Source organism: Achroia grisella, unplaced genomic scaffold (genome assembly GCF_030625045.1).
Source record: "Achroia grisella isolate CSIRO2021 unplaced genomic scaffold, CSIRO_AGI_Agris_v1 utg1360, whole genome shotgun sequence".
Taxonomy (NCBI): Eukaryota; Metazoa; Arthropoda; class Insecta; order Lepidoptera; family Pyralidae; genus Achroia; species Achroia grisella.
In genome coordinates this window covers 1,566,944-1,591,039 of record NW_026712626.1, presented here as the reverse complement: position 1 = coordinate 1,591,039, position 24,096 = coordinate 1,566,944, and the positions used below count along the sequence as shown (strand labels likewise).

The following is a 24,096-nucleotide window of genomic DNA, read 5'->3' as shown; positions in this document are numbered from 1 at the left end:
GCTTAATGATGAAATAGTAAATTTTGTTAATGATACAGTTTTTTTAGGAATAACAGTGGACTCGAAGTTACAATGGGGGCCCCATATTTCAAAATTAGCCAGTAGACTTAGTTCTGCTGCTTATGCAATTAGAAGGATAAGGCAATTAACAGACGTGGCGACGGCAAAACTTGTATATTTTAGTTATTTCCATGGCATTATGTCATATGGCATACTGCTATGGGGTAAAGCTGCCGATATAAATACTATATTTATTTTACAAAAGAGAGCCATACGTTCTATTTATGGTATGGGTTCTAGAGAGTCATTACGTCAATGCTTTAAACAATCAAATATCCTCACCGTTGCCTCACAGTACATTTATGAAAATATTATGTATACAAGGAAAAACTTAGATAGTTTCAAGAAACTTAAAGACTGTACAAGTAGAAACTTACGCAATAAAAATAAGCTAATTTTACCTAAATGCCGTCTACACAAAGTTAGTAATTCATTTTATGGTAATTGCGTAAGATTCTATAATAAACTGCCAGAGTCTACGCTAAATCTTACAGAGAGGCAATTCAAATCTTATATTAAACAAATGTTATGTAAAAAAGCCTATTATAAGATAGATGAATTTATAGATGATAGCAATATATAGCAAGAATAAGTTTATTTGCGGACAACGTTATAATTTTAATTTTCATACTGCTTTCTTGATATATGATAGCGTATGAGACAGCTTTCCGAACGAGTGGTAGATAAAAAACAAATTGTTATGACTATTCAAAAGTGCTTAAATTAAGTTTATTTGAATAAATGATTTTCTATTCTATTCTATTCTATTCTATTGTTCGATAAACTATTAAAAAAATGTTTTATAGGATTTTAATTTTAAAGCAGTATGATATAAGATGCTTTGCCTAAATAATAATAATAAAAAAGCTATAGAATTTGCATTATCTCTATTCACTGTTTTTAAAGTATGTACATCCCCATCTGTAATTACTTTTACAATACATTTTTTTCTTGGAAATACATACATAATATACATAGAAAACACCCAAAACGATACAAACAATAATACTCATGAATACAAAAGTTTGCACCGTGCGAGAACTCGAACCCGCCACCGTCGGAAGTAAAGCGGTATGCTAAACCGCTAGACCACCGAGGCCGAGGAGGTGAAGTAAGTTAACTTAGTTACATAGTGGATAGGGCGCAGTAGGAAATACAAACTAAGTATTACGTACATACATTACATAAGTATGTCATAAGGACTAGTTATCAGTTCAGACAGGAATTAGCAGATTTTCTATTAAATAACACTGTTTTTGTTGTAACTGGCTAATCAAAAATGTATTTTATATTCTAAATTTGTATTTAAATTTATAGTTCATTTATATTACACTAGCTTTTGCCCGCGGCTTCGTTCGCATTAATTTATCTCCTTAGGGGTGGAATATATCAAAATCCTTTCTTAGGGGATGCCTACGTCATAGTAGATTTATGCATGCAAAGTCTTAGCCCGATCGGTTTAAAATTGAAAAAATTTCATACAATCTTTCATTCCCTATTTTATCCCCTTGGGGGGAGAATTAATCAAAATCCTTTCTTAGCGGATGCGTACGTCATAACATCTACCTGCATGCCAAATTTCAGCCCGATCCGTCCAGTGGTTTGGGCTGTGCGTTGATAGATCACTACGTCAGTCACCTCCGTTTACCGTCTTTTTTCAATAGGTCTGAGAATCGGCTACTATTTTTCAAACCCCTAAGATTTTTATTATTTCTTGGACAACACAAATTTGTCCAAGAAATAATAAAAATCTTAGGGTTTTGAAAAATAGTAGCCGATTCTCAGACCTATTGAATATACGAGTACATATAATTTCATAAAAATCGGGACATCCGTTTCGGAGGAGTATGGTAACTATCATTGTGACAAGAGAATTTTGTTTATATGTAAAAAAACGAGTTACTTTATTTGTTGTTTAATTCTATTATATTTTCTCTTTTTTATTATATGTTTTTATTTATAAAATACAAACTAGGTAGTCTAGTCTGTTAGTAAGAACGACTATATTACATAATTATGTCATAAGGACCGGTTAGTTAACTTCAGGCAGGAATTCGCAGATTTTCTGTGAAATACGACAAATCTAATCTGACCACAAGTTACATTTTAAGTTTAAGCGTATTATATTATCTGTGGTTTAAGCAACAACAACAAAAAATAAAGGTACTATTTTTGAAATTTTTGTTTTTTTTTATTATTTGGAATGTCAAACAATTTGACAGCCCATCTAATGGTAAATGACAACCTAAATAAAACTAAATAATTAATCAATAATTATATTTACTAGATTATCCATAAAAACAATATTTGATGCAAACTGTTAGAACCCTGCTCACTAAATTGAGTTTTTAATTAGACATATTATGTCTTATATGTACACATTTATATATTTTTTTGTGTCCTTTAAATAAACGAAGATATATTTTTTGTCTATGGTACAATACATACAAAGTCGATTGCGTGGGTACCACTGTATCACTTATTTCAGTTACTTACTTTGTGAGATGTGTTTTGCTTGAAGGATGATTAAAGGAAGATAGGTTTTTTTTTATTTGGTATTTGGAAGCACTGTAATTAAAGCACGAGAGTCATGATATTTTAGTCCTCTGGAACATCAACATATGAGTGGTATGATGGATATCACATAATAATGTGATGTATATAGTGCTGTTTGTGTATATTGGGGATGGTTACCATTTACCGTCAGGTAAGTTATCAGATTGTTTGTTAATAAAATAATATGAAATAACTTATCAATATTATTAGAGTAAATAAGATCTTACTAATATTATAAACGCTAAAGTTTGTGAGTATAGATATGTTACTCCTTCACGCAAAAACTACTGAACGGATTTTGATGAAATTTTACAGTAACATAGCATATACATCAGAAGAACACATAAACTATAAATTTCACGCGGGTCATTAGAGACATTTTCATATTTTCGTACCTTATGATTATAAAAAAATATTATGTACCATTTAAAGAAATAAACATACATTATTAACATATAACAAGATTCTTATTACATTGTATACAGTTCAAACGCTCTTAATGCTTTTAAAATGACCCATAATCATATTCATAAACGGTGAAAACAAATTTAATACGGGTCACAATACTAACTCACAAAATCAGCTAAAACTGAGCGAGACAGACGGCCAACTTTCACACAGCCACTTTCGTGTTACGTAACGAAACAGAGATGGTAGCTACGAGTTGCCTTCTCAAAATGGCGCAGCCGATGTAATAATATGATGTAATACACGACCTCATTCTGATCGCCGATAATGCAATCGAGATGTTCGATTTTTAAATTTCCGATTTCCTTCTGACATTGACCTGTCAGTTTAAATGTCAACATGACAGATTGAACCGATGGGATTTTTGGCGGGAATTTGTATTGTTTATTTGTTTTGATAATTTGGGTTAACAATAATTGTTTGTTGTATATATTCATAGGTCCCTTACAGAGTAGACACAAATAATCAAAACATATATTTTGTGACTTATCATGAACTTGAGTAACTGTAATTAGTTTTTACTTTTGTTTACTTTTCTCATACAACAAACCGGATTATAGCTTGCAAATTAGTATTTTTGCTACATAAATCAGACAGCTATCTAATCTGATGACTTTGTACAAAATCTCTGTAATTTATACGATGTCTCCCTAATTGCATTACTAACCATTTTTTGTATATGTAGATATTCTTTTTATTTGTACGTCCGTATAAAGACGTTGAGCGGGGCGGAGGGTAAGTTCCGGTTATAAGGAAAAAAATATATTGTTTATAAGTCTATTTTTTTTTTTTAATAAAATAAATATTGAGGCAAACTTTTATTTTTTAAATGCAATTTAAAGCGGTGGCATATGGATTCCATTTTATTTTATAATACCTAATGATAAAAAATATTAATATAATGATATTTTAATTCTCATAAAGGCATGCCAATTTTTATAATACATAAAGTTAGGTTTTACTAAATACCATGGGGTTTTTCAAGAAAGGGTCGGCAACGCGGTGTTTCAGGCGTCCATAGACTACGGTAACCATTTACTATTAGATTGTCGTACGCTTAAATGCCAGCATCGTAATATATAAAAAAAAAGTTAATTGTCTATGAAGATTGAAGTTAGTAAATAAATAATATAGAACATTCTGCCTTCCAGTTATTTATATAGATTTATAGTGTGTGATTAGTATGTAATAGAATGCCTGTTTTAACATAATATTATACGCATTAATTGTACTATTATTGTACGAGTGACGAGAGAGTAACGTATAGTAAATAATTTTATCTTTTCGACTCCTAAGACCTACATACATATATAGCAGATGGCCTGCGCAACTAAATCTGCGTTACATTTTCCCCATTTTGGCAACATTTTTCAATGTAGTTTCGCTACTATTGGTACATACCAATAGGAACGATATGTGTTTAGCCCATAGCCTTCCTCGTTTAATGGTCTATAATAAACTATAATAATAAATTTATATTCACACATTTCGAATTAAGAACGTAAAATTACAATAATTATTTAAATGAGCAACACGCAAGTTTGTTCCTCGTCGTTCTTCTTATGAAGAGACAGCTGTCTGAACGTCGATTAAAAAAAAAATAAATATGACTATTGAAAAGTGCTTCAATTTAAGTTTATTTGAATAAATCATTTTCTATTCTATATTGCTATGTATATCTGACGGTCTTCGTGGTCTAGTGATTTAGTACACCGCCTCATTTCTAATGGTCGTGGATTCGATTGTTTGTATCGGTTTAGGTGTTTTCTATTATAATGTGTATGTAACAAAAAACATTGTGTATTTATATCAGTAGTCTAGTACCTATAACACAAACTCTACTTAAATTGACGACCTCGGTGGTCTAGCGGTCTAGCACACCGCTTTACGACCGATGGTCGCGGGTTCAATTCCTCGCACGGCACAAACAGTTGTATTCATGAGTATGATTGTTTGTATCGGTCTGGGTGTTTTTTATGTATAATGTGTATGTAATTACAAAAAAAAATCTATGTATATGTATCAGTTATCTAGTACCCATAACACAAGCTTATCTAGCTTCACTTGGGTCTAGATACCGCTGTGTGTATCGTTGAAGGTTATTATTATATTGTATTCTGAAAGAATTTTACAAAATCAGATTACTAGTATCGGAGATTATCCCGAATATCCAAACTCACAATCTTTTTGAAATATTTACATACACTAGCCGACCCACAAACATTGTTTTACTATATAAATTAAAGTAGATATATAGGTTGGTGTTAGAAGGGTGAAAATTTAGAATTGCATATGATTTTTAATGCCAATTTATAAAATTATTTAAAAAATTTACTAAAAAATAAAAAAAACATGATGAGGTTGGACAATTTGTCACTTAGGCGTATGAAAAATAGTTAGTAGCCGATTCTCAGACCTACTAAATATGCATATATAATTCCATAAAAATCGGTCAAGCCGTTTCGAAGGAATATGGTAATGAACATAGTGACACGAGAATTTTATTTATAAGATATATAAAACAAGGCTTTACGTACATATAATTTTCACATATAAACAAACAACACTTTCCTATGAACAATACTAAATTCCCATCGCTTATCTTTTTTTTACTCGATCAGTGAAACTAACATTTTCACCCGTCGTGCGTTGCCATCCGCTCCCACGGCGCTGAGACGTAGAAATTATAGCTTATTGTCATTTTTTTATACGTAACCATGACCGTACCGTGTATATTTTAACTAGTTATGATATTTGATATCTATCTGAAAAAAATATGATTTTTTATAGAAACCAGCCTGACCAAAATAGAAATAGAAAACATTTTTTGTGTCTTTATTTATGTATGTAGGTCTACTTTTCGGACTACTCTAATGCTGTTTGCCGCAGCTGGCCATTACAGCCTCACATGATGATAAAGGCCGAGTACAGATGACACTCCACACCCACGGAAGGACTTATGGAGCAGCTGAAGGCCAACTCCCGCCAGACGGATACGACTTTATTCTGAGGGCACCGCTAGGGGTCCTTCTTCGCTCAGGCCATCAGAATTTCGATCCCCGTTTGAATTAGATTTATTACAGACTTTTTTTTTATACTACGTAGCAAATACGACCCATCTGATGGTAAACGGTTACCGTAGCCTATGGATGCCTAAAACACCAGGGGTGTCACGTGCGCATTGCCGACCCTTAATAAACCTTAATATACCCTTCTTGAAAAACCCCATGCTGTAGTCTCTCGAGAGTACCTCGGCAGGTAGTTCATTCCACATTCCAAGTGTATTTGGGGAGCTAAGAAAAACTGTAAAAAAATTCTGCGCAACAAAAAGAATAACTTTTCAAATGAGCTTGTACAATGTACATGTTTTCAATAATACAGATTCATTTTTTAATCTTATCACTACGACTGATTTAATTTTATTGTGTTTTTATATTTGAGCCTAAATAAATTAGTGCTGGTTGGTAGTTTGTATTCACACGTTTCGACTTGTAAAATGTGAACTTACAACGATTGTTTAAAAGAGCAACACACAAGTTTTTTGCTTATTCTTCTTGTGATGAGACAGCTTTCCGAATAAGCAGTAGATTTAAAAAAATGTTGACTATTCAAAAGTGCTTAAATTAAGTTTATTTGAATAAATTATTTTCTATTCTATTCTAAATTCAAATTAGGGAGATTATATAGGTAGTGAAATTATATAGATTATATAATTGCAATAGCAGCCTATGTTATTGCAATTTTGTCAAAAGTAAATAGTCTAATCAGTGGCCGTAATCCGAATAAGCCAATATTTTTATTTAAATAAACGTCGTCCAACAATTTACTCAATACATTGGTATATGTTGCCTTTTTTATATTGTTATTGTAAAACAATTGGTCAACCACATGCAATGTTGTTATTTTTGGCTATTTACTTATATGGGAATGATTTCGTGTTTACTTTTCGATTTGTACAGTGTTTAGTAATTGAAAACAAATGTAGTAAGATGTTTAGTAATTAATTAACATATATGGCCTTGGTGATCTAGCGTTTAAGCACACCGCTTTACTTGCCTTCACATATGTATTCGCGGGTTCAATTCCTCGCACGGTGCAATTATTTACAAATGTTTCATGAGTATGATTGTTTGTATCGATCTGGGTATCATTACATAGTATAAAACAAAGTCGCTGTCGCTGTCTGTCCGTCCCTATGTATGCTTAAATCTCTAAAACTACGCAACGGATTTAGAAGCCATTTTTTTAATCGATAGAGTGATTCAAGAGGAAGGTTTATGTATATAATACATGTATACCCAGGCGTAGCCGGGGCGAGTAGCTAGTATTATATAAATGCATTTACAAAAATATCAAAGTATTTATATGAATTGTCTAGTACCCATAACACAAGATCTGCGTACCATAGGACTAGATAGAGCTGTTTGAATTGTCCTGGGTTATTACTATTAGGTTTCAGAGAATATAGATGTAGTTTATGGAATGAACTACCAGCCGAGGTTCCACCAGAATAGCAACACATGAAGATGCCCAAAGAGATCTTAAAGACTAATGGATAACTAGATTCATTCAAAATAAGGATTAAAAAAATATATTGGGAACAATTAATTTAACACTTCATTTATTAGTGACAATTTACATCAATAATTACAGTGTAAAATTGAAAATATTTTTTTGAACTTTCATACAAACTGTGCTGTATAAACGGATCATATACATCAATTTGCAGGCATGAAAATATCAAATTAATTATATTATAATTTTAGTATAAGTGGTTTGTTTTCCATTGCAAGCGTCATTAAAAAAAACAATATAAGAATCACTTTTCCATACTAAAATCTAATAATTTCTTTCTAACAGCGGTTAATAGTTACATATAAAAAAACGTTGCATTTCTGTACGAACTCCAATTACACTCATTTGCATGTTCCATACACGCGAAATAAAAATTTACAATCACTGACACCAATATAATATGCTTTACTACGTTCATAATAAGGTCGTCTATCGTGTGCTTTTAATACACGCAAAATAAAAATTGAGAGTTGCGTGACATCAATATAATACACTTTACGTCATTCGTAATAAGGTCGAGTATCGCATGCCTAGTCATACCGACGTGATCTAATTGAGACTTTATGTCACACGGATTTAAGGTTGACAATCAGTTGTTACATTATATGTACTTTCGTTACCTTCTGTATGGTAATTAATATTGTTTTAAGGAAAACAATTGACAGTCAAATTAATGAAGTTATTTACTAGTGTTTTCACCTTTTTCAACCGACTATGTATAAGAGAAGTGTTGCCAGCAATACTCATTTTTTATGCCCATCAGACCTCTTATACATTTTTATAATCTTTTAATTTCCAAAATCAAAATATCTCTATTCATGTATATGTCTATTACAGACTCTTATGATATGTCAAATCTACCGTCAGTTCGGAGTGCTTTCGAACTAAGAAGAACTGACAAGAACTGAACTCATCTCTTCTTTTCAAATTATTTAATAAATATGTATGATAGTCTATAAGATATTTATAATATAGGGCTAGTAGCCTAAAATAAATAAACATAAAAAATATATCAGTACATATAGTATAGTGTTCAAATAAATTTGTTTCCACATTAGTTACTTTTTTATATAACTTATATACGACGACCTCGGTGGTCTAGAGGTTTAGCACACCGCTCTACGTCCTATAAACGCAGGTTCGCTTCCTCGTACGGTACAAATATTTGTATTAATGAGTATGATTGCTTGTATCGGTCTGGGTGTTTTCTATATATATATTCAGCATGTCTTTACATTAGTTATTTATGAGTCGCATGTAAATATGCATGTCTAATAATATGTATTATTGTAAAGTTACTTCGTAAGTGTTTGTAAACTGTAACGCGCCCCTTACTAACTTCTTAGTTTGCCTTATGGTTGACTGGTAGAGAACGATCTTAGGTGTCAAGTTCGCCATATGTACTTTTAATTTGTGCATTAAAGTTTAAATAAATAAATAAACATAACACAACCTCTGCTTAGCTTGGTACTTGGTAGCTGTGTGAATTGTCCTGAAATATTATTACTAACTAGGTAATACTTAGCATGTGAACTCTACAAGTATAGTACCTCAGTTATTACGTTATCACATGACTCCATGAAATCGGTTCACACATCGCAATCGAATCATAAAAATGTATGTTTTTAGATTACATACATATTTTTTTATGAATTTACTCAACCTATTATAAATTCTATACTAGCAACTCGCTTCGGCTTTGAGCCACGAGTCCAATATTTGAGGTTCTTTTTTTAATATTATATATTTTGCGTAACTTAGTCATGAATATTTTAGTTTACACACATAGTTTTTTAATAGATTTACTCAACCAACTATTCAATAGTAACAACCGGTCCCAACTTTGAGCCACGAATCCAATACTTGAGGTTCTTTTTTTAATATTATATATTTTGCGTAACTTAGTCATAACAATTTTAGTTTTTTACTTTCCATACATACAACAACATCAACCATATATTTCATAAATTTAATCAACCAACTGTATATTCAATACTAGCATTCGATTCCGGCTTTGAGCCATGGGTCCAATATTTGAATTATTTTTTCTTTTATTATCATACATATTTTTTGCGTAACTTTAACAGTTTACACAGTGTCCGCAGCGAAAGCACTTAAAATGAATATTTTTCGCCACATTTATCATTGCTTCTCGGCTCTTATTAGTCGTAGCGTGTAGCTCTTATATAGCCTATACCACTCGGGGATAATATCTCTATAGCAGTGGAAAGAATTTTTAAAATCGGATCAGTAAAACCGGAGATATTCCCTCACAAAGAAACACACAAACTTTACCTCTTTACAATATTAATGTAGAATTTGAGTGTAAAGAAATCGTGTTATTAGGTACTTTATATTCATATATATTATTTAAAAGAGCGACACACAAGTTTCTTGCTCGTTCTTCTTGTGATGAGACAGCTTTCTGAATGAGTGGTAGGTTAAAAAGAAAATGTATGACTATTCAAATGTACTTAAATAGAAGTTCATTTGATAAAATTTTTTCATAGAGTATTTATAAAACTGTTAATTTGGATCAATGTTCTAATAATATTAAATCGGCGAAAATCTAAGTAAGCAAGCCCTAAATAATCATTATTACTTAGTATAAAATAAAGTTGCTGTGGCTGTTTGTCCCTATGCTTAAATCTTTAAAACTACGCAACGGATTTTGAAGCGGTTTTTTTTAATAGATAGAGTTATTCTGGAGGTGTGATTATATATATGACACATGTACACCTATGCGAAGCCGAGACAAGTAGCTAGTAATAATATATTTAAGTATATATCCCAGACATATAAATGTATATGTTTATATAAATTCATTAATATTTGTTACTTTAACTACTGCACTTTAAATATTACTTATTTGTTACTTGAATCTTGTTCTTTTTCTAACTTATTATCTCGATTTGTGTTGCCTTTATATGTAGTGATGTTGAATTTAACACTATTATTTTGTTATTATTTTTGAAAGTCTGCCAGTGGCTTAATATGTTTTATAAATCATATCAACATATATATATATATATATAGATACATATATCTTCCCAATATTATAAACGCGAAAGCTTGTGAATATGGGGATGTTTTTAACTCTTTCACACAAAATTTCTGAACGAATTTTGATGAAACTTGCAGTAGTATAACTTATATATAACATATAAGCTACAAATTTCATGCGAGTGAAACCGTGGGCACATATAGTAAATATATATGTTTCAACTTCAACAAACTTTACTAAATTCATATACCCTCCAGTTACAATACAATTTAGTTACTAACTCGGCTACAACGCTCTCTTTTGTATATATTCATATACATACGTAACAATTATGTATCAGTAATCTAACCTACTAATTACATATAATAAATCACATTACATTCTACATAAAAATACATACATAACAAAACATTAGCCTCTTTTACTTCCGCAGTCGGTTAAAACATTCTAATACATAATATCCAGGTTAATTATATACATCGAGTGATTAATTATAATAATTATATTTATGACGAATGCATTTTTACATTACTAAATGATAAACAACACCCACACACAACAACAGGCACTTTATGTGATCCCGGTGATATCACTCATGCGTTGTCCCCTTCGATCGAACTCCGTCTCCCCTCCAATCGATCCCCCGTCTCCCCTCCGATCGATCCCCCGTCCATTCCCCTCCGATCGATCCCTGTACAGTTCAAACGTCGTAATTACGACGGCCTGAGCCGAGATTCGGACCCGGTGTCCACAGACTAAAGTCGTATCCGTCAAACGGGAGTTGGCCTTCAGTCGCTCTATAAGTCCTTCCGCGGGTTTGAAGTGCCACATGCACTCTCCCCCTCTCGTCCAGTGAGCTGTAAAGGCCAGCTGCGGCCAACAGCATTATAATAGTCCGAAAAAATCATTTAAGAGGAATACGATGTTTTATTTATAGTACCAGTGGAGGATGATAGGATGAGCATGAATAAATGAATGAATGAAATATGAATGAATTATTTATTTTCAGGCAAACACGATGAAGAGTTAGATACTATCATAAAACGCACAATCGTGATTCGGCATAATCGGGCATGCAAGAAATGTATAAAATTATTTACAATAATAACAAATCAAATAATAGTAAATTAGTATATAAAATAGTAATTATAATAATCTATACGTATAAATAAAATTGGAGTGTCTGTTTGTAATATTGAAATTACCGTTTTTTACTACATGCATATGGATATAAATATAGGTACATGCACCAAAATAACATGTTTTACAATTTTTGTCTGTCTGTATGTCTATTTGTTCCGGCTAATCTCAGAAACGGCCGTGACCGATTTTGACGGGACTTTTTTTGGCAGGTAGCTGATGTAATAAGGAGTAACTCTAGCTACTTTTATTTTAGGAAAATTAAATTAAATACCACGCGGTTTCGGGTGACTTCGTCCGCGTGGTATTACGATTATTATGATTATTACTTTATTTATTACAGCTAGTAATAAATAAAGTAATAATCATAATTAATATCAAAGTCAATAATAGAAATTTATATTATTCCTTTAATATCCTTAAATGACCTTAATTGTATGGCATTATGAAGTAAATGAATAAAAATAATTAATATAAACTGAGGTCAGTTAGCCCATCGTGAAAAATTCACCAGGATTTTTGACGACCTCGGTGGTCTAGCGGTCTGGCACACGGCTTTACGACCGATGGTCGCGGGTTCGATTCCTTGCACGGCACAAACATTTGTATACATGAGTATGATTGATTGTATCGGTCTGGGTGTTTTCTATGTATAATATGTATGTATTTACGAAAACAAACACTATATATTTGTATCAGTTATCTAGTACCCATAACACAAACTTTAGTTAGCTTAACTTGGGTCTAGATGGCGCTATGTGAATTGTCCTGAGATTATTATTATTATTAATATGTATGTATTTACAAAAAAAATATCTATGTATATGTATCAGCTATCTAGTACCCATAAAACAAGCTTTAGCTAGCTTAACTTGGGTCTAGATGGCGCTGTGTGAATTGTCCTGAGATTATTATTATTATTTAACAACGACTTCCAAACAAGTAATGCCCTGAGAAAAAGCTAGTACGCCATATGTAGCTTAAAATATGTTTAGCTATACGTAATTGCATCCCTTGACCCATAGCAATCAAGCATGTCTAACTGTTTGCGACGTTATTTAAACACAATAACTTTGTTAATGCTTGGTTTGACGACCTCGTCTATAGAGGGAAGGGGGAGGGGACATTAGTAATGGGAAATTGTGAGCCTATCAGTAATAGGAACCTCCACACAGATTATTATCTATAAATAAAACTGGAGTGTCTGTTTGTAATATTGAAATAACCGTTTTTACTACACGCATATGAATATAAATACGGTACATACACCAAAATATATTTTTTTACAATTTTTGTCTGTCTGTCTGTTTGTTCTGGCTAATCTCTAAAATGGCTAGACCGATTTTGACGGGACTTTTATATTTTAGCTAATGTAATAAGGAGTAACTTAGGCTACTTTTATTTTAGAAAAATTCTCAAATTAACCTTTTTGTTAAATTCCACATGGACGAAGTTGTAGGTACATCTAGTGGTGAATATATAAGGGACATTGATTTTGGAATAAAAAGTATAATCCATTACATTAAAAATTAGTATTCTTGTTGCTATGTAACAGTCATGTATAACATGCAACTGTGATGACAACCAGATTAAATTGTATTTACTGCTGAATATTTACTATATTAGAAGGAATATTCACTGATTACAAGAAGGCTTAAAAAATATGATGGAAAATCGTAGAAAATGGCAAGAGCTCCACAGGACAAGAGCGTTGCTCTTTAGTTTATGAATGAATGATTCACTGAATATCTCCATCAGATTATACCACGATATTCAAACTGACCTGACTTCATGAACATACTATCATCCTCCACTGGTGACTGGTGTCCCTCCAGCGTATACCGTTAGCCATTAAAAACAACAGGTCTCAGTGGAAATAGAAGTAATCTTTATTGAAATAAACTTAATATAAGCACTTTTATATAGTCACATTTTTGTTTCTACCACTCATTCGGAACGCAGACTCATTACAAGAAGAATGAGTAAGAAACTTGCGTGTTGCTCTTTTAAATAAATGTTATTCAGCATTACATTTTTAAGAATTCTGTGTGAATACAAACTGCCAAATAACCAAGTTGACATAAATAAATAAATAAAATAAATCAGTCATAGTTATCAGAGCAGACCAGTCCCTACAAGCAGCATCCCTCACGAGTATAACGGCCATCACTGCACTCAACCATATTTTATGTCAAATAAGAAGAAGATTATTAGAGCAGTGTTATGTAAATAATCTGTATATAATATACTTAATTTTAAACACATTTTTGTCGTAAATTCCAACACAATTGAAATAATATACAATCTCTATCTATTGCTGAAAACTGCATTAAAATTCGTTTCGCAGTTCAATAGTATATTACGATATAAGTTCGTTATGATGGTTATAACACACGAGACAGAATTTCAGTATAGTTCGTAATAAAACCGAGTGTGTTAAATACGAATATCGTACGATGTTTTAAAACACACTTGATTTTAAATAAACTCAACCATGTAACTATGATGTACGAGGTTGCTTTCCGACGTTTTACTTTTTTAAATCAGCGCCCTGACTACTGGCTGGTCAGGTCGAAATTTAAAAAATAGATAATAGCGCGGCTATGGATTAGAACATCACTATTTGCGTTTATAACGCACGCGTGTTTTATGAACTACTTTATATATCGAAAACCGGTGAAATTAAATCCACTTTACGAGCAAGTGTGTTGAAAAATATATAGGCGTACAGACAGCAGTGGCAACTTTTACTTACTATATAAAAATATAAACGAGGGTCATCACTTAGGGTCAGTTAAGTATCGGTTTTCTTGACATTTCAATATATAAAAATATACGCCAGACAGAAGTGGCAAATTTGTTATTTACCATATAAAGATATAAACGAGGGTCCCCACTTAGGGTCAGCTAAATATCGTTTTTTTTGGACATTTCAATATATAAAAATATACGCATAACCAATCACCATGGAAAATCTGAGTACTTAAGTTACGCAATAGTTTTACTTTGTGGCACGCATGTTAGACACTACGGTTAGTGGGACAAAAGATTGTTATCTAATATTTCGTTGTTTGTATTGCTTACTTTTTGCTTCGACGGCCTCTGTGTTCTAGTGGTTTAGCACCGCCTTACTTCCGATGGTCGCGGGTTCGATTCCTCGCACGATACCAACATTTTTATTCATGAATATGATTATTTGTGTCGGTCTTGGTATTTTCTATGTACATTATGTATCTATTCATAAAAGGTATCAATATATTTATATCAGTTGTCCATTTATACCCATATTACAAGCTTGGGACTAGATGGCGCTTTGTGAAATGTTCTGAGATAATATTAATACTTACATTCACGCCTATCAGCTATTGGCATTAGCAGAAACAATAAAATATCGATTCAAACAAGGATCCTTCGCTTTCGCGATTAAGCAGTTTAAAAAGTTATAATATTTATTTATATATGAACTATCTAGTAGCTATATAACGTACCTTTTATATTAAAACTTAATCAACTCTAAAATTACCAATTTAGAAATAACAACTTTAATTGTAAAACTATTAAAGTCGATTGTTCAAAATTAGCAACTTTTAGGTAATGCAGTTTAGTATTAAATATTAAAATAATGTATTCAGTAACACGAATAACAAAAACGCACTATTACTACTCAGCAATCGTTAACTTGTTATATAAATAAAATTACTAATATGGCTATAAAAAAATAGGGGTTAATTGTAGAAGGGTGAGAATTTAGGGCAGTATATATATTTCATTACTGAATCACAATAAAAAAATTAAAACTTGAGAAAAAATATATTTAGGGGTGGGTCACCCTTATCATTGAGGATTATGAAAAATAGATGATTGCCAATTCTCAGATATAACTGATATACATACAAAATTTCACAAAAATCGGTAAAGTAAACGACTTTACCGATTTTTGTAAAATTTTGTGACAAACAAACGGAAGAGTTTGGTAACAAACTCTCCGACACTTTTATAAATTAGATAGAAACTTACGTCGCAACCAACTCGTAGGTATTCACACAAAAATAAGACCATAAACAATTTTATCGTCGATAATATTTTTTTTTTCAATCTAAACATCTACACTCCCTCGTGTTATATCATTACTTACATAAGCCATTCACACTCACCTCTCTCTGCGAATGCATCAGCATCCCCCGTACCAATATCCTGCAGCTGTTCATCAGCGTCGTTAAGTCCAAAGTTCTGTTCCCGGAACACAACATTATCGAACCCCCCACCATGTGCGTTCGTTTGCACAGAGTTTCCCGTCTCTTGGTACGGGAAAACCACACGCGGGCTCCTAGCTTTCCAACCGTTCACCGGGTAATAACTAGTCCGCACTGCTGGCGCGAACGGCTGGTATTCAAAGCCGAAATTTGGGGCATACGGACGGCTGAACCGTCCGTTGTAGTATTTGGGGTAAGAAAACGGCCGAAACCGTGGAAGGGGCTCGTAAAATCTCTCGTTACCGGACGGCAAGTTCTCTGGCGGTTTTATGGGAGAGTCCGTCCCAGAATCGGGAGATGTAAATTCATAATCGGTCTCGTCGAATTTGAATTTCGAATTGGAATTCTTGTCGAGTGTCAAATCGATTTCTCCCTTTCCGAACGGCTGTTGGTTCTCGTCTTCGTCCAGAAACAACACTCTGGACTGTCTGGCTCTGTTGCGGTAGACATTTTTGGGTATGAACATAATATTTTTGTACGGGTTACGGTAAACACTGAGAGCATTCGACGCGTCGCCTACGACGACACATGTTGCTATCAACAGAAACACTTTCAATCCACACTGCATGTTGGCCGGTCAGTGCTCCAAAAGTTTCACTTTCATTTCACTTTTATTTCAAATATATATTTATTTTGAATTCAATTCGAATTGTCTATGAAAACTTTTGAATTTAGAACATTTTTGACAATTTGTTGCCGTGTTTGTTTTTTTTTGTATTGTGTGTTTAGTTTGTTTTCATTGTTGAACGCGTGCGGTGACGGTGGAGTGTGGTCGCGGACTGCCTACCAGGGTGCTCCGTCTGGTTGTCCGTTATATAAAATAGTGTGTGACGCGATAGTTTATGTAACTGTGATTAGAGACAGTGCGGTTGCACGGCAACCTTTATTTTTGGGAACCATTACTTTGTTGATATTGGGTGTATTATGAAATCGTTTTTCAAAATTATCATTACATTTAACATAAAACTTGTAAATTTATATAATTTTGACGAAAACTAGTTTATTTTTACATTATTCATCAAAATTATTAATTTATTCATAATTGCATTTTGAATACATACATATTCATAGAATTTTGTATCGATTTATAACAAAATTTGTGTCATCTAAACTTTAAAAAATATGGTATGTATATAATAAAAACATTTTTATAGAAAAATACACAGGTATATAAATTCTTCCATCAATATAGTTCAACACATACCTTTATATTAACATATATCACCTAGCACTACCTAACAATATAATATATATATTTAAACTATTGAAGAAGGAAGAATTTATATACCTATATATTTAAATACATAGGTGTATAAATTCTTCCATCAATATAGTTCAACAAATACCTTTATATTAACATATATCACATAGATATATATATTGAAACTCTCTATATTAACGTATAATTTACTTAATATTACACACGGTTACATTATTACGAATTACGTATTACTTAATTTACTCATAATATAACCGTTACATAAATTACATACAAAGTTAAGTTACATAAATTATATTGTTTCCATATGCTCTATGAATAAAAATTGATACAATGAAAATTTTAAATACAAACAAATTTTATGTAACGCGCGTTGATGTCTTTTATACGCGCGGTGCTCCAATTAGGCATCGGTACAGATAAATAATACGTTTTGACTTTTATACAATATTTAGTCGATTAGTCGATTTAAAAAGTATTTTAAATCGATTACACTACAGTTATTAAGTTAATTATAGTTTAATCGATTAAACGATATAACTAGCTAATGATATGAACTTTTTTAAAGGGATATTTTATATTATACTAGTTGTTCCCGCGACATCGTCTGCGTGAAATTTAACTTCATTTTTCTAACATAAAAGTAGCCTAAGTGACTCCTTATTACATCAGCTACCTGCCAATAAAGATCCCGTCAAAATGGGTCCAGCCATTTCAGAGATTAGCCGGAACAAACAGACAGACAGAAAAAAATAGTAAAAAATGTTATTTTGACGTATGTACCATATTTATATTCATATGCATATAGTAAAAAATGGTTATTTCAATATTACAAGCAGACACTCCAGTTTTATTTATATGTATAGATTAAGATTTTTCTTATATATTACTGTCTTGTGTGTGTGCCATTTAACTTAAATAAAAGTTTTGCGTTTCAGCTATCTATCTTTATCTATCTAAGTAACAAGATATTCTACGGTATATTACACTAGTTACACTCGTATTCCTAGTAGTTACGAGCGTATTTTCATAAAAGCCAACCATATACGTATGGTGAATATATTATTGTTCATGTTGTTTAAAATACAACGAAATTACTGAACAGATTCTAATGAAATTTACCATGAAGTTTGATTGTGTTACGAGCATGAATGTAAATTATTTTATGTTAAAAAATAGTCTGGGTGGTCTGGTGATGATAATTTGTGCAGACTATGTCGCGGGCAACAGTTAGTCTTACTAATATTATAAACAAAAAAGTTTGCGGGTGGATAATTACTATTAAATGGATTTTGATGAAACTTTACAGTAAAATAGCTCATACATCAGAATAGCAAATAGGCTGTAATTTAAAAATATATTTTGTACATTGTGAGAAATATAACGTTAAATATAATAATAACTGTGGTGCAGACGCGTTGCGCGGGTGATCTAGTAAAATATTTTTATAACAGCTTATAAATAATCGTAGCAATGTATAAATAACCTGCTAACAATAACATGAAAACCGCCATCTGCGTTCAATAATTAGAACTAGTGGCAAAGGAACTTGGACTTTCACTGTGCTCCGCATCAGTAATATAATAGTTTCTGTAGCTTATTTGTTAACATCATCACTAGATGGCGCTACATAACTATAGGTTTTATATAAAAAATTATTTCAAAAAACATAGAATAACAAACCTGGCCAAGCAGCATCTATTTCTCTAGCATTACGACTACTCTACAGTGCAGTTAGTTGATTTCTAGATGTAGACATATTTATTTGTATTTTACAGTATTTTCGTAGGATGGCAGTAGATTACTTAGGTAGTATATAAACATAAAATTGCTAATTCTACTCATATAGGAGGGAAAGGGATTGTTAGTAATGGGAACTAGTAATCCCCATTGCTAGCAATGTACCATGTTAGGTCGACCTCCACGCGGTTCCTCCTGGAAACCATCGTAATAAATTCCTAGTGAATTTATCACGATGGGCTAACTGACCTGACCTGAATATGAGGTCAGGTCAGTTATATTATATTATCATCTTTCACTGGTGCCCCGCCAGCGTAACCCGTTCGCGCAGGCGGGTGCACCATTTCATTATCATTTACAAAAAAAAATCCTTCTCATATATATATATACATATATGTCGAAAGAGGATTTTTGCATTTTACTTTTATTATAGTTTTATTTTTTTTTAAAGTAATTCTATTGAGTTTCTTGCCAGCTCTTCTGAATTGGATCTATGTACCGAACTGGACGATAGGAAAAAAAAAATATAATGAAATACTAAAACTTGACGCTTATGAAAAAGCGGCTAAAATGTCCTACATGAATAAATGATTTTTTAATTATAATTTGAATTAAAAAAAGAATTGACGGTGTTGACAGAACGACATAAGACGATGTAAAGACGTTTTTAAGACGAAATAAATAATATATAAGACTTTTCAAGTCTCACTCGCGATAATTCCACATCTTTATGCAATTTTAACACCCCTTCCAACATTTTAACAGTTAAAATTTCGAATTACCTAATTTGATCCTATTGATAATTTTTTTGTATTTGAGTATCAAATAAAAAATAAATCTAAGAATCCTTTTATAAGTAAAAGTTCTAGTTTTTCTAATTCCTCCAACCCCTTGTTACAAAACTTGCTGTCTCCCTTTAAAGTGTAACATAATAGAATAGAATAGAAAATCATTTATTCAAATAAACTTACATTGAAGCACTTTTGAAAAATCATCACAATTTTTTTAATCTACCGCTCATTCGGAAAGCTGTCCCATCACAAGAAGAACGAGCAAGGAACTTGTGTATTGCTCTTACGCGTGAAAGAAAGAATGAGCATGTAAATGTAGACAAAGAAACTACCTCTCATGCGGAAAGCTGTCTCATCACAAGAAGAATGAGCAAGAAACTTACATGTTGCTCTAATTTATGGACGATTCCCATTCAATAAGTATTATTTCTTTACCCATATTTAGTTATGGCAATTTTAATGCACAAATATAGATGCATATGATATGGCGGACTTAATACCTTGAGGTATTTTCTCTCAGTCAAGTATAGGGCAAATAGAAATTTATATCTATGGTAGTGCATTTAAAAAAAGAGTTTTGTATATTAATTTAAACTATAAATATAAAAAACTATGTTTTAGATATAAACGAGTCCATAATCATATATAATACATAATATTAAATGAATAATTACACATATACACAATATTTATTAATATAACTACATACTCATACAAATACATACATACACATACAATTAAATATGTACTTATACAAATCAACAGTGAATGTTCAGATGCATAAGTAAGAAAAATGATATTCAGAGTTGTATAACGCATGACTCGAGTATGTAGTTACATTAATAAATATTGTGTATATGTGTAATTATTTATTTAATATTATGTATTATATATGATTTCAATGTACTACACATATAACTTAATATAATCTGTAATGATTAACATACTTATTAACCTCATTAATGCAGACGAAGCCGTGGGCTAGTGTTAGGTTGATTTCACTATTTTCACTAAGCGTCGACCACCTAATGCGCAGGCGCCGAGTATACGGTGACGTCGTAACCAGAAATGTTAGAAATGAATTAACATTTGGTAATAAAATAAGATTTCACTGTTTTACCATCTAATAATAATAATAATCTCAGGACAATTGTAACGACGACCTCGGTGGTCTAGCGGTTTAGCACGCCTCTTTATGGTGGTCGTAAGTTCGATTCCTCGCACGGTGCAAACATTTGTATTCATGAGTATTATTGTTTGTATCGGTCTGGGTGTTTTTGTGTATATTATTTTTGTATTTGCAAAAAAAGTCTAATTATTTGTATTAGTTGTCTAGCACCCATAACATTAGCTCTGCTTACCGTGGGACTAGGTGGCGCTGTGTAATTGTCCAGGAGTTATTTATTTATTACATATTTATAATAATTCACACAGCGCCATCTAGACCCAAATTAAGGTAGCTAAAGCTTGTGTTAAAGGTACTAGATAACTGATACAAATACGATTTACTTCCGAAGGTTTCTCAGGTTCGATTCCTATAATAAACATTTGTAATCATCAGTATGATTTATTGACTTGGATATTTGCTATATATAATATGTATGTATTTACAAAAGAAAATATATCTAAGTACATATCGGTTGTCTAGTACCCATAGTACAAGCTTTACTTACTGTGGGACTCGATGGTGCTGTGTAAATTGTCCAGAGGTTATTTATTTATTATAATTGAAACAGCGCCATCTAGACCTAAGTTGAGCTAACTAAAGCTTGTGTTATAGGTACTAGATGACAGATACAAATACGATTTACTTCCGAAGGTCACGGATTCGATTACTATAACAAACATTTGTATTCAAGAGTATGATTATCTCAAGAGTATTCGGTGATCGGGTGATATAATCGAGATATTTTCTATGTATATTATGTATGTATCTATAAAGAGATGTATCTATGTATATATCAGTTGTCTAGTGCCCATAACACAAGCTCTATTTACCGTAGGACTAGCTGGCACTGTGTTAAGTGAAAAGGGAATTATTTATTATAATCTAATCTAATGTCTAGTTGTTTTGCCTTAAAATAAAATAAAAATTAGGGGTGGGTGGACTACCCCTAACATTTAGGGGGATGAAAAATAAATGTTGGCCGATTCTCAGACCTACTCAATACGTTCACAAAATTTTCATGAGAAGCCGTTTCGGAGGAGTATGGGAACGAAAACTGTGACACGAGAATTTTATATATAAGATTTATTACAATTCACACAGCGCCATCTAGATTGGGTCTGGTATGAACTGTAATAAACATATATATCAATTGTCTAGTACCCATAACACAAGCTCTGTTTAACTTAAGACTAGATGGCGCTGTATGAATTGTCCAGTGTTGTTATTGATGCATTATAATTATCAGTTACATATATATGCATACATTAATGCAAATATTATTCAATCGCCCATTTAATAATAAACAGCATTATCTCACATACAAAAAAAATGAAAATTCGAACTTAAGACAAACCATTAAAGTAGATTTTCAAAAGTTTGTTATTTTCGAGTTAATGCAGTTTGTAATTAAACGTGCGATATACATGCATATATTAATGCAAATAAAATTTTAATATTATTAAAATATATATATTTTTAAATATTTTCTTCGTTCGTTGAGGTCATCAGGCCCCAACAAGGTCATTATCGATTTATAAACGTCAAAAGATTTCTCCACTTTCGATGCGCCGGCGCCGGTATCGTAACAAGGCGCCGCCGATTCGGTAACAAGTTCCGATTGGTTTCCGTGAACGGGACAAGGAAAGTTCATCTCAATTTATACGATTAAAGCACTTTATTTATTACTATCTATTCGCCCCGGCTTTGCTCGGGTGTACATGTATTATACATATGAACCTTCCTCTTGAATCACTCTATCTACTAAAACAAAGCGCTTAAAAATCCGTTGCATAGTTTTGAAGATTTAAGCATACATAGGGACAGACAGGGACAGCGACTTTGTTTTATATTATACTAGCTACTCGCCCCGGCTTCACAGGGGTGTACATGTATTATATATATTCAAATTCAAATTCAAAATATCTTCATACATAGTAGGTCTATTACAGACTATTATAATATTTGAAATCTACCGTCAGTTCGGAATGATTTCGTGATGAGAAGAACTGACAAGAAACTCAGCTCGTATTTTTTTTTAAATAAATGTTGTACATGTATACAATAATACAGATTCATTTAAATTTAAATTTGGGAGAATAGAGTGACCACCAGCGTATGCTATTGCAAAAAACAAAAAATCTAGTCAGTGTTCGCAACCTGAACAGACCAGTCCCCACAGGACCCATTAATATCTAAACCTTCCTCTTGAATCACTATCTATTAAAAAAACCGCTTCAAAATCCGTTGCGTAGTTTTAAAGATTTAAGCATACATAGGGACGGACAGACAGCGACAGCGACTTTATTTTATACTATGTAATAATAATAATGATACATGTACATCCGTGCGAATCCGGGGCGAGTACTTAGTAGTCAAAAAAATAATTTAAAACATATAATGTATACAAGCGATATAGCTCCGAACCGATACAATATTGAAACCTTCAAGAAAAGAGCTTATTCCTTTTTAAAAGGCCGACAAAGTACTTGCAATTCCCCTGGTGTTCATGGGCGGCGGTAATCACTTATCATCAGGTGAGCCGCATGCTCGTTTGTTCCGTGTTAAAAATAAAGCATCTTCAGAATAGAATAGAATAGAATAGAAAATCATTTATTCATATAAACTTAATTTAAGCACTTTTGAATAGTCATAACAATTTGTTTTTTATCTACCACTTCTACGTTTCAATTGTAAATATTATGTTAGTTTATTATGTTTTTTTTTATGAATTTTGACCGCATTTGACCGCAACCTCACCTGATGTTAAATGATGATGCGGTCTAAGATGTTACACGCAGGCTCAAATAGTGCCTATTGAATCTTGTCTTTGTTGAATATAGTTAAAAAATATAGAAACCGTAACTTTGTTTATAATCTATTACAATACTACCTATTGTTAATCTGCTAACTGATATTAATATATACATATATATATTACATATTTTTTTTGTTAATACATAGATACATAATATGTATGTATTTACAAAAATATAAGAGGTAACCAGAGCTTGTGTTATGGGTACTATACAAGTAATATAAATACTTACTTATATATTTTTTATAAATACATACATAATATACATAGAAAACTCCCAGACTGATATAGACAATCATACTCATAA

General features: G+C 32.1%; 1 protein-coding gene across 3 annotated transcripts in view; it reads right to left on the bottom strand.

The window, feature by feature from the left end:
- LOC131855260 (serine proteinase stubble) overlaps positions 1–16,822 on the bottom strand; it is a 57,184-nt gene extending 40,362 nt beyond the window's left edge. For all 3 annotated transcript variants that reach the window (XM_059206502.1, XM_059206503.1, XM_059206504.1), the window contains exon 1: positions 15,958–16,822. In XM_059206502.1, coding sequence (XP_059062485.1) covers positions 15,958–16,624 — 667 coding nt within the window. In that variant the 5' untranslated portion in view covers positions 16,625–16,822. The remainder of the gene's footprint in view (positions 1–15,957) is intronic.
- Positions 16,823–24,096: the final 7,274 nt, after the last annotated feature.